The sequence below is a fragment of the Stomoxys calcitrans genome, chromosome 2, assembly GCF_963082655.1.
Source record: "Stomoxys calcitrans chromosome 2, idStoCalc2.1, whole genome shotgun sequence".
Classification (NCBI taxonomy): Eukaryota; Metazoa; Arthropoda; class Insecta; order Diptera; family Muscidae; genus Stomoxys; species Stomoxys calcitrans.
The window spans coordinates 154,511,913-154,524,049 of record NC_081553.1 but is presented as its reverse complement, the minus strand read 5'-3'; the positions used below and the strand labels follow the sequence as shown (position 1 = coordinate 154,524,049).

Genomic DNA, 12,137 nt, shown 5'->3' with positions numbered 1-12,137 from the left:
TATAAATAATAAATGTATTAAAACACATTAGCTATAACATTCATTTCAAATACATTGATAAATAATGTATTCTATTAAGCATATTATATAAGATATAAAAACCATATAAAAAGAATTAATTCTTTTTACGACACCTCCCCTTTTAAGAATAACGTATTGGAATCAATAAGCTATAGAGGCTATCGATTGCAAATGCAAATTTGCCCATGAATATTCCATAAAGGATCTGGGGCAGTGCCGTCCGATTCAATTTCAAGCTCAATGATCAAATGTCGCCAGCATTAGGAGGGGATACCCACTGCTGAAAATTTTTCTTATGTTCCTGCCAGGATTCGAACCCAGGCGTTCAGCGTCGGACAAGCTAACCTCTGCTCTACGGTGGTCTCCGCTATCGATTACCTTCCCATATCCATTGATTATTTTTTCCCACGTGGTCGTTGCTGTCTTAACGACTGAAGCCAAAAGAAGAATAAGTGTGATTGGGCATAAACTCTATCGTATAAAAATGTGACTGTATGTGTGAAATACTATCTCAAAGTATTTTTAATCCTCTCAATAAGTACAAAATCATTTTTTCAAGCTCTTATATATGAGCAAGCTCGTTGCGGTCTAAACGATCGATCGCCGCGGGAACATAAACGCCAATATATCGCCTTGTATTGACCATCATAGGCACTCAGTATTTAAGCAAGAGCCGGTGCCAACCGTCCTCTCACTGAGACTCTCCAATCGATAACACTGATTGTCCGCGACTGCAAATGCAGCTACTCCATATGGAGCATTCCACTATCCGGAACCTGTGGATGCCAGGAAGCTCCCAGCTTAGCTTCTCGTGATAACGAAGAATACCACACAGATTGGAGCTCAAAGTTCCCGCCTGTTTGATGCTCATAGTCATCCTGTGCCGGGCTAATGTGTTTTGCAAAAGTAAACATAAATTAGGAAAACTTAATTACTTATTTATACCTTCCAAGCGTTTATTCAATAAAAACTGATTGTGTTTAAAATAAAAACAGAAGAAACAAATAGCATAAAAATACGTGACGTGTGGCATCGCTAGTTTAGATTCTAACTCATCGTACTCAGCAATAAAATGGCTTTGAATTGAATTGCAACGAATAGAAATCTGACGTTTTCTTTTGCTTTCTCTAGAGAAATGAGAAGAAGGATATGAGAGCTCTCAAAAACGTTAAAAAAATACGAAAGTTAATAGTAAAGCGTAAACATGTTTTGTAAAAATAATTTATAATTCAAAAGCAAACAAATTCATAAAATTGATTTGTTGAAGTTAAATCGTCTTTTTATTCATTCGCAACATCTCTGTGCATTCACAATTATCCTGTTGCTCAAATTTTCTCTTTTATTTCTATACGTTACAACTGGTATTTATGCAAAGAATCGGATGAGATATCTCTTCTATTAAGAGTCTATGATCGATCTAGCCCTGCCTTTATACGCGTTAGCAAAAGAACCTCCACCCTTTTTGATAAATAAATGTAGCTACTGGCAATATTTAAATTTAATCTTGTGGAATTTAGAATTGAAAGCACTAATCACCATAGACGATTTGGAAAATGAAGTTGAAATACTAACAACAACTATTAGGAAAGCCGCATGGCAAAGTACTACTGATTATCGAAGCACTGTTTCTAAAAAAAAAACTACCCGGTATATATTAGAAAAAAATTCAACTGAACGCAATCCGTCATACAAGACACTCTTAAATAAAATCACTAAGGAACTCAGTGCAGAAACCAAACTTTTCAGAGATATGGAACTTAGGCAACATCTTGTGTCGTTAACAGCTGATTAAAGGACCGACTCTTTGGACTGCGACAAAAGGAGATACGAGGCCTGTATCAAGAAATGATTATGGAAAAAGCGCAAATATTTTCAGAAAAAATGGAGAAGGATTTCTCCAATAATAATGAGGTTCCAACTAATTGTAATTAAGTTTCGAACAAAACATCGACAATCTTACAACTGATGAGGTATATGCAGAAATAGGCCGTATGCAGCTAAAGAAATATCGAGGATTCGACTTAATAAATACTGAAATACTAAGAAATCTTATATATAATTACATCGCTAAAATAACCCAATTATTTAATTCCTGCTTCAAATCAAGAAGAATGCCAACTTTTTAAAAAAATTGCAAAAATCTGTATGATACCCAAACCAGGTAAGCCTACAACGGGGGTAACCTCAAATAGACCAATATCTCTACTATCAATTCCAAACTGCTAGAAAAACTGCTTTTGAGTCGTTAAAACCCGTTATTGCAGAAAAAAATCTCTACCAGACCATCGTTTTGGTTTTAGATACCAGATTCACCGCATAACTAATACTATTGAACAAAGCTTTGAGGAGAAAAAATATGTTCTGCTGTATTCCTAGATGTGTCGCAGGCATTTGACAATATATGCCATGTGGTGCTTACAGGCACCCTATTCTGAATACTACTCCCTTTTCCACTATTCTGAATAACATTTTACTAGGAGTTTGTTCCCTACTTCCTTTATTCGAAAAAGGGAAACATCTCCCAGGGAAAAAATAGCTATTCTGAGACGATAAAACTTGTGAAAAATACCCCCAAACAAATGAAGGGGAGCTAGGATAGAAAATTATGAATTTAATTGTTTTTTAAAAATGGTACTAATTCTTACTATTTACGAACAATTTAAAATGTACGAAAATTATTTTTCGCTTTTTCATCAAAATCAAGTGGAAATTTTGTTAGGTTCTCCTGGTTTAAATATGTCACGTACCCACGATAGAAGATTTTCTAATTTTTTTCGGTTGACAAGAGATGAGCATTCTAGAATTGGTATATGAATATACAAAGGTTTCAAAATATGTGGTTCATATTTTAATATTCTTAGACTCATACGTATAAAGAGTTGTCGCTAAGTGGCTCTCCGTTCGGAGTCGGGTACTAAAAGGGTGTCCCATATCATTAAGCTTAAAATAGAATCGGGCGGCGCTCAATTATATGGAAGAAGTCTTCTGCCTGTTCCTAATGGAATATTCGTGGGCAATTTTTCAAAAATACTGAGCTCCAATTTGTGTGGTGTTCATTGCTGTCGCGAAAAGCTTAGCTGTGAGCTACCAGGTGCGTCCACAGGTTGCAGATAGAGGAAGCTCTATACCGAGTAGCAGCAACGGCAGTGGTGGTCAATCATCGGTATCGAGCGGAGAGTCTTAATGAGAGGTCGGGCGGCACCGGCTCTTGCACAAATACTGAGTTGAATTTCCTGAATTTTCTGAAATTTATGTTGAATTTCTAAAATCATACTTATCGGATAGATTCTTCAGAGTTAAATAGGATGGCTCTTACTCAGAAATGAAAAAAATTGGTACTGCCGTGTCTCAAGGGAGTATCCTAGGTCCCGTCTTATATCTTTTATACACTAACGACTTGCCAGAACCACCAAACTCAGTCATTGCAAATTTGCGGACGATACTGCTATACTTGTTGTGGCAGATATAGAGGAGCGAGCAATCACTAAAATGCAACAAGCTCTGAATGAAATAAATCGTTGGGCCTCTGTTTGCCAAATAAAGTTAAACCATTCTGAGTCGGTTCATGTTAATTTTACAAATAAAGCTAAGTCAGTATCCCTTATTCGGACAATGCAAAATCAACAACTTTAACTTTGTTATATAGTCTTACGGATTATTTTTTATCGTGCGTATTATTGTGGCCACCGTAGCGCAGAGGTTAGCATGTCCGCCTATGACGCTGAACGGCTGGGTTCGAATCCTGGCGAGACCATTAGAAAATATTTTCAGCTGTGGCTTTCCCCTCCTAATGCTGGCAACATTTGTGAGGTACTATGCCATGTAAAACTTCTCTCCAAACAGGTGTCGCATTGCGGCACGCCGTTCGGACTCGGCTATAAAAAGGAGGCCCCTTATCAATGAGCTTAAACTTGAATCACTCATTGATATGTGAGAAGTTTGCCCCTGTTCCTTAGTGGAATCTTCATGGCCATAATTTGCATTTGCATTTTTGTTAATTTATTTATTTTTTTATTTTAGTATTATTTATTTTTTTCATTTTGTATATTTCTTTTTTATGGTTAAGTGATCTTTTTTAATTATTTTTTAAGCTGTTTTGTTTATAATTCTTGATAATTTTTCTTGTTTTTAAACCCAAGAGTATTATTATGATTTTATTTTGTATATTTTGGTTTAAGTATTACTTTTTTTATTATGCTTTAATCATTTTTTTTTTTTTAATTTATTACGTTGATCTTTTTTTAGTAGGATTTTTTTTTTTAATCAGTTACTGCTTATAATTTTTAGTAATTTGTTTTTTATTTGTTATTTAGTATTATCTAGACTCAGTAAGTGTTAAATTGGTTAAAATTTCTTTCCATTTTCTAAGTTTTTAAGTTTTTTATTTTTAATTGAGTAGTTTTTTAACTTATGTTAGAAAGAGTACGTCTTATGCATAGTGTGATTGGTTATAGGCCTGAGGGCTTCGCATTGCATGAAATGAAATAAATAAATAAAATAAATATCCTGGTATGACTCTAGATGCGAAAACTCAAATATCTTATGGGTAGGAAATCTGAACTTTCCATTCAAAATAAACTACATTTATATAATCAACAATTAAAACCAATATGGCTATATGGCATGCAACTCTGGTGTTAACCGCAAGTCCGGCCCTGTATTGCATAAATGCACTTGCACTTGCCCTGCACTCAGGTTTTTGTTGTTTAAAGCGAGTGCATATTTTGGTAGCTGCAAGCAGTGCAATTATACACACAACTAATAAACATACATACTCCCTCGTACATCTAAGCACTTGCCAGTCTATTTGTAGTTACATAGGCTGGTCAATTCTATTGTATGTATGTTTAAAATAAATCTTTTTGTACATAAACCTTTTTTTTTTTTGGTAAATGCATTCTGTTACTTTTGAGATCATTTTTGCATACATTGAATTTTTAAACCATTCGTAGAAAAGAAGCAGTCGAATAAAGTGAAGTTCATATCGGAGCTTTTAAATAGTCGCTTTTTTATTTTTTTGCAACAATAGCCTGTAAAAAAGATTACAGGCTCAAAACATTGGTGACCCCGATGTGATTAAGTGTTGTAATCACAAAAAGTTTAATATAAAAAATTATCAATTCGGATAGTACTTTATCGTTTAAAAATATATCGTTTGGAAAGTGGAACAGTGAAAAATGCCGGTAACTGATCAAGGTACCGATACCATTAATGGGTAATGAGTTGCTGAGAATGTTTTGCCGTTCCGAACTAAAATATCAGCGATGGAGAAGCAGTTGGAGACATTAATCAAAAGCCTAACAAGCGAGCAGCTGGCCCAATATGATTTGGCCGATTTGTCCGTCCGTCTCGACTTTGTGGACCAAATAAACGCATCATTTGAAGACGCTCAATCAGCATTGGAGGAAATATTAACCGTCGAACAAGAATATAGTGGGCGCCTGAGGTTCACAACTCTATACTTGGATGCGAAGGCTAAATTAACCAGGCGATTGAATGTTATTCCACGGACAGAATCAAACCCTAGGTCTTCAACGATGCGTCAATTTTCTATTGATGGTGTTTCGTTTGGTGAAAATTCATCGGCCATGCGTAAAACTAGGCTTCCAGAAATTCAGTTGCCCAAATTCAGTGGAGGTTATGCAGATTGGCCGAACTATTGCTCCTTGTTTACCACGGTTGTCGACAGCAGCACGGATCTCAGTGTTTTAGAGAAGTTTCATCATCTTCGTTCTAGCCTTACTGGTATCGCTCTAGACACTGTTTCTTCATTGGAGCTGACCGAGAAAAACTATGCGGAAGCGGTAAAATTATTGAAAAATAGATTCGATAATAAATTATTACATTTTCAGAGTGATATTAAAGAATTATTTTCCCTGAAACCTGTCGAAAATGGTTCCGCTGTAGGCCTTAGACATCTTAGTGACAAAATGAATTCGCATTTACGTGCTATGATGGCCATTACCTCCAAAGGCCAAATAGCGGATGGTCTTTTAATATATTTGCCAACATCAAAAATGGACAGGGCCACACAGATTAAGTGGGAAGAGAGCTTGGTGGCAAATGAATTGCCCAGTTGGAGTTCCATGTCATAATTTTTAGACCAAAGGTGTCGTATGCTCGAAAATTTGGAGCATTCTGTCACAAACATGGATTCAACACACCAGAACACCAAGAAACAAAACCCCAAAAATCGTCATGTGCATGTGGCTGCAGGAGCCAAATCGCCATCGTGTGTTTTTTGTGACTCAGTGGACCATTTTATTGTAAATTGTTCACAGTTCTCTAACCTCTCTCCCTCTCTTCGGTTCAAAGAAGCAAAAAGGCTCAAATTATGTCTGAATTGTCTCCGTAAGGGGCATTCCTTGAAAACATGTTTCTCAGGCTGCTGTCGGCAATGTTCATCGAAACACCATACTATGTTGCATATGGAGCAACCATCTACGTCACATCCTTCAACATCATCGCAACCTGTGGAACCATCGAGCACTCAAGCGGTGCTGACGTCATCCACCGACATCTCATCTGGGCCGTCCTCATCTTCAAGTGGTAGCGTTTTGCTTGCGACTGCCATCATCCTTGCCAAAAATAGATTTGGTGAATTCATTCCATGCCGAGCGATTTTGGACTCTGCGTCGCAACTTAACTTGATTGCCAATCGCCTTGTTAAGCGTCTTAGCTTAGACTGCAATCGGGTTTCAGCCACCATTTCTGGCATTGGGGATGGAAGTGTTGATGTAAACAAATCTGTTGATCTGGTAGTAAAGTCTAGAGTTGGTGAGTTTTCTACAACAATCGCTGCCATGGTTGTACCCACAATCACAGACTATCAATCCGGCATAAATTTGGAAACTTCGAATTGGAATATTCCCAAAAATATTCAGCTTGCAGATCCATCATTTGATAATCCTGATCGCATAGATATCTTGATTGGTGCTGAACTATTCTTCGATTTGATGTCAGTTGGGCAAATTAAGATTGCCGCCAACTTACCAGTCTTGCAAAAAACCTTACTAGGATGGGTAGTTGCTGGAGGAAGTTTTCGTTCACGGCAATCTTGTTCGCTTGCCGTTATTTATACCGATTTGAAGGAAGAAGAAGCACAACTTTCAACAATTATTAAAGGATTTTGGGAAATTGAAACCAACTTTGAGCCCATTATTGAAGAGGACACGTATTGTGAAACCCATTTCGTCAACAATTTCGTCCGGCTGCCTACAGGTGAATATTCGGTTCGATTGCCTAAAATTGAAGGCAAAGATATTTCATCCCTAGGAGGCTCTTACCAACAAGCACTACAGCGTCTGTATGGTTTAGAAAGGAAATTCAGGCGCCATCCGGAAATAAAAGCCCAATACACTGCCTTTATTCGTGAGTATGCTGATTTAAATCATATGTCGTTAATATCGCCACAGGTACCTGAAGCCAAATATTTCTTGCCTCATCATTGTGTCCATAAGTTGGACAGTACTTCGACGAAGCTAAGAGTTGTCTTGGATGGTTCGGCCAAAACCACATCAGGAATGTCATTAAACGATATTCTATACGCTGGGCCTAGCATGCAACCGAAATTGTTTAATACACTCGTCAGATACAGATTTTTCAAGGTGGCGCTGAGTGGGAATATTTGTAAGATGTACAGGTGCGTACGTGTATCCCATCCTGATGATTATCTTCAGTGTATCCTCTGGCGAGAAAGTGAAATGAAGGAAGTAAAGGTCTACAAATTAAACACTGTTACGTATGGTACAAAACCAGCAGCGTTCTTAGCCATACGCGCAATGCACCAACTCTCCATCGATGAAGAGAATTGTTATCCTATTATTTTATGTTGACGATATGATTTCTGGGGGCAATTCTGTTGAAGAAGCTTTGGCCATAAGACAACAAGTGTCGGCGTTACTCAAACGAGGCAATTTTTTGATTCGTAAATGGTGTTCAAATGAGCCAGCTGTTCTTGAAGGTGTTCCAGTTTCAGATTGTGAACAGTTTCTGAAATTTCATGATGGTACAGACATCACAAAAACTCTTGGGCTGATTTGGGATCCCAAAAGTGATAATTTTATTTTTTCGTTCAACCCCATCAATGATTGGAAGGTGGTAACCAAACGCACCATATTGTCATCTATTGCCCGGCTTTATGATCCTTTAGGCTTGATTGGACCAGTTATCACGAAGGCAAAAATCTTCATGCAGCGTCTTTGGAAGCAAAATTTGGATTGGGATGAAAGTTTGCCTCAAATGTTACACTCATCGTGTGTTGAAGTTGTTTTATAAGTAGCCTGAAATCCACTTTACTACGTTGTTATGTTGTGTTGTTATGTACGTTGTTATGTTGTGTTGTTATGTTTGTTTGTTTGTTTGTTTATTATTTATGACATTACTAGTACAACAAGACATAAGTCTTATAATTGACTGTACTAGAATCACAAGAAGATACACAGTAATGGTTTACAAAAATTAGAAGTTGGAAAACATTTTATAAATAAAATTGAAATTTGTGTAAATAAAATTGAAATTTGTATAAATAGAATTGAAATTTGTATGTGTACTCGTATATGAAAAACATTTTTTTTAGTCAATAAAATAGCTTTGAACTCAATAGGTTATGAACCCAGTCTCGTAAAATTGTTTAAAATATGTTCAGACATGTTTTCTTTTGGATGGCAAGATAATCAAGATGCTTCGACACATATTGCGAAACTAAGAGGTTTATGGGATGAATTAAATGCTGGATTGAGATCTAAAGGAGAAAATATATTGCCAGATATGCTCTTGGTATGCAAAATCCTTCATATTCTTCCACCGTCTTATGAAATGTTCCGCTCTAACTGGATGATGATGACAAGAGATATAGACAAATCCATAGATGAGCTAATTTTAGGAAAGGTTAGGAAAGATTTCGAAGATTCAGGTAACAATCAAGAAGCTTTAATGGTAAAAGCAAAGAAAAATTTAAAGCAAAAAAATGTTAAACATTCCTCAAAGAAGGAAGACGTTTGTCATTACTGCAAAAAGAAGGGGCATTGGCTAAAAGAATGCAGAAAATGGATTGAAGATGGTAAACCATCAAAGAAGTCGTTAGCGTCGTCGCCGTCTACAAATATTAATGTTGCATTAAATATTGAAAGGGATAAAGATTGCACATTTAATTCCAGTGAAATTTGGTGGATTGACAATGGAGCTACGAAACACGTAACAAATTCATATGAGATGTTTTCAGACTTCAACAATTTCAATGAGCCCCAAATTATAAAAGCAGCTGGAAAGGAATCAATAAAGGCTTATGGTAAAGGAACTATCGAAATAATTTCATTTGTCAAAGGCATGAAATTAAAAATGAAACTCGAGGATGTTTGGTATGTACCAGATATTTCAAGAAATTTGTTTTCGGTACTTGCAGCACAAGATAGAAATCCAAAAAGCAGTTTTAATTCAACAGTGAAGGAGTGTTGGTTGTCAGTGAATAACCAAGTGGTACTGCATGGAAGTCGTTCAAGGAATGGAAGCCTTTATAAAGCATCAATACGACCAATAATTCCAAAAGTTAAACAAAATATATGCATGGCAGTTTCAGATAATTCTATGCTTCAACTTTATCATGAAAGATGGGGACATCAAGATATACGTCATATAAAAGAAAAGTTGGAACATGAATTTGGCATACAAGTTAAGATGAAACGAGAAATTTGTGAGCCATGTGCTTATGGAAAATCTACAAGAATACCGTTTGGAAATAGAGAAACAGCAACATCGTGTGGAGAACTTATTTCAGCCGATATTTGCGGTCCCTTCCAAAAATCTTTTCAAGGGTACAAGTATCTCATATTATATAAAGATGATTTTTCAAAATACAGGTACGGATACATAGCTAAAGAAAAATCCGACGTGGCTATTACACTCAAGGAAATGCTAGCCCACGCTAAAGCACAAGGTCATTCAGTGAAAACTTTTCTTAGCGACAATGGGAAGGAATTCAACAATAAATACGTAAACGGAATTTTAAAAAGTTTTGGTATAACTCACAAATTAACTGCACCCTATACCCCGGAGCAAAATGGTCGATGCGAACGTGACAACAGAACAATAGTTGAAATGGCAATAACGTTCAAATATGCAAACTCAGAAGCAAATTTCCCAGAATCGATGTGGGCAGAACTAATAAAAACTGCAATATACGTTTTGAATAGGACATCGAAATCTTCCATATCCAGCATGAGACCTCATGAAGTTTGGTTTGAAAAGAAACCCAGAATAAACCATTTGCGCATAATTGGTTCGAAATGCTATATGCATATTCCAAAAGAAAAAAGATCAAAGATGGACAAGAAAGCCATGAAAGGGTACCTAGTCGGTTACGACGGTGATGAGAGGTACAGGGTTTATATACCAGAAAAGAGAAGTGTAGAAGTTTCAAGAGACATAAAATTTGATGAAAAAAATTCAAAATTGTCAGAAAAATTTCATAGACGACAAAAACGAATCGAAGGATGTATCAATAGAGAAGAAGGATATGAACTTAAAGGATATGTCAAAGGATTTGAATTACAGTTCATCAAATGAATTAAGCCTTCCAGCGCCTCCTACAAAAGAACCAGGTTCAGAATATGACGAGGATATAAATGAAGAAAATGAAAATAGAACAGGGTGGCCATTGGTTATTTAAAGACGCCAATAATCCGGCTTGTGATATTGAGCATCATAGGCAATCGGGTATTTGTGCAAGAGCCTGAGCCGCCTGGCCTCTCACTGAGACTCTCCGCTCGATACCGCGACTGGTGTTGCAGCTACTCCGAATGTAGAACTTCCACTATCCGCAACCTGTGGACGCGCCCATTAACTCGCAGCTAAGCTTTTCGTAACAGCGATGAACACCACAAAGATCGTATCAATGTTCCAGCCTGCGTGGTGCTCACAGCTATCCCGTGCCGCACATAACTGTAGTTGGATATGGCAGATCCAGTTTTATCTAATAAATACAACATAATACTCAATTACCTCATCCTCAGAGTCTTTGTAAACTGTCACAATCATTTTTGTATCGTCCTCCAAACGCATTTGATTTTCAGTGCTCGAATTTCGGCAATACAATACATTTTCGTAACTTTTTTTGGGTTTAAATTTTAATTCGTTCATGAAATCTTCAGTCCTCTCCCCACACATATTGGGAAATAATTCGGGCAGTTCGCTATCATCCAGAGAAAAACTGTTTATGTTATCTATTGACGCCACCGAATGATTTCTCCTGATCTTCTGCTTGGCATATTTTGCTTCGTTTCCAATTAATGTGATGTCCACACTATTTTCAATACATAGTAAAGAATTTTGATAAGGCGTATTAATTAAATCCTTTGTTAGATTCAAGCAGCCCGTATTTGCTTCACATAAGGGCTCATCTTGCGAAGTAAATGTTATTTTATCATTTTGGTTGTGGATTAAATTAGTACTTGGAAAAAGTATTTTGGAGTCGACTTCTTCTATATTAATATTATCTGATATTTCATAGGAATTGTCCCAATGTTTTGGTTCCTCCTCAACACGAAATTCTCTAAATTGCAAAGACAAAATAATAAATGCATAACGTTGTCCAAAATATGCAAATTTGCTTACAATTACCTTACTAAGTGTTTGCCACTAAAGCTTATTCTCCTTTTAAACCGCGGCGTACAGCCTATACCGGCATTTTCTTCATCCTTAGGAAATAATGATTTTCGCAACTAAAATAGAGACAGGTACGGATTACCAAAACGAAAAAATTAGTTTTTATTATTGCTTACAGAACTTCTCCGCTCCATAATGAAACTTCAAATTCAATGGCGAAAATTAAAATCAGTTTTTTAATAACAAAAAACTCTTTCAAATATTCAAATGAAATATTTTGGTTGGCTGCATTGCCTAATGACATTTATGTACGATGTTGCCTAAATTGAAGCGTAGCAAGCTTGCGTCTCTGCATGGGCATTTAACACGATGCAATCGAAGCAAAATTTATGAAAGGTAAAGTCATTAGACCAGCTGATGACATTTTCTAATTCCAGAGTTGTATGGAAATCCCACTTAAACGTTTGGATTTTAAAAGTTTTTTACATTGTTATTTTCTTCGCATTTTTGTCATT

At 36.5% G+C, this 12,137-nt stretch overlaps 1 protein-coding gene across 4 annotated transcripts in view; it reads right to left on the bottom strand.

The window, feature by feature from the left end:
* Positions 1-11,889, bottom strand: part of LOC106091123 (uncharacterized) — an 82,855-nt gene extending 70,966 nt beyond the window's left edge. For all 4 annotated transcript variants that reach the window (XM_059361870.1, XM_059361871.1, XM_059361868.1 and 1 more), the window contains exons 1-3: positions 11,799-11,889; positions 11,638-11,738; positions 11,020-11,569 (exon numbers count right to left, since the gene is read on the bottom strand). In XM_059361870.1, the coding sequence (XP_059217853.1) occupies positions 11,020-11,569; positions 11,638-11,738; positions 11,799-11,816 (669 nt within the window). In that variant the 5' untranslated portion in view covers positions 11,817-11,889. The remainder of the gene's footprint in view (positions 1-11,019; positions 11,570-11,637; positions 11,739-11,798) is intronic.
* Between the last annotated feature and the right edge of the window lie 248 nt (positions 11,890-12,137).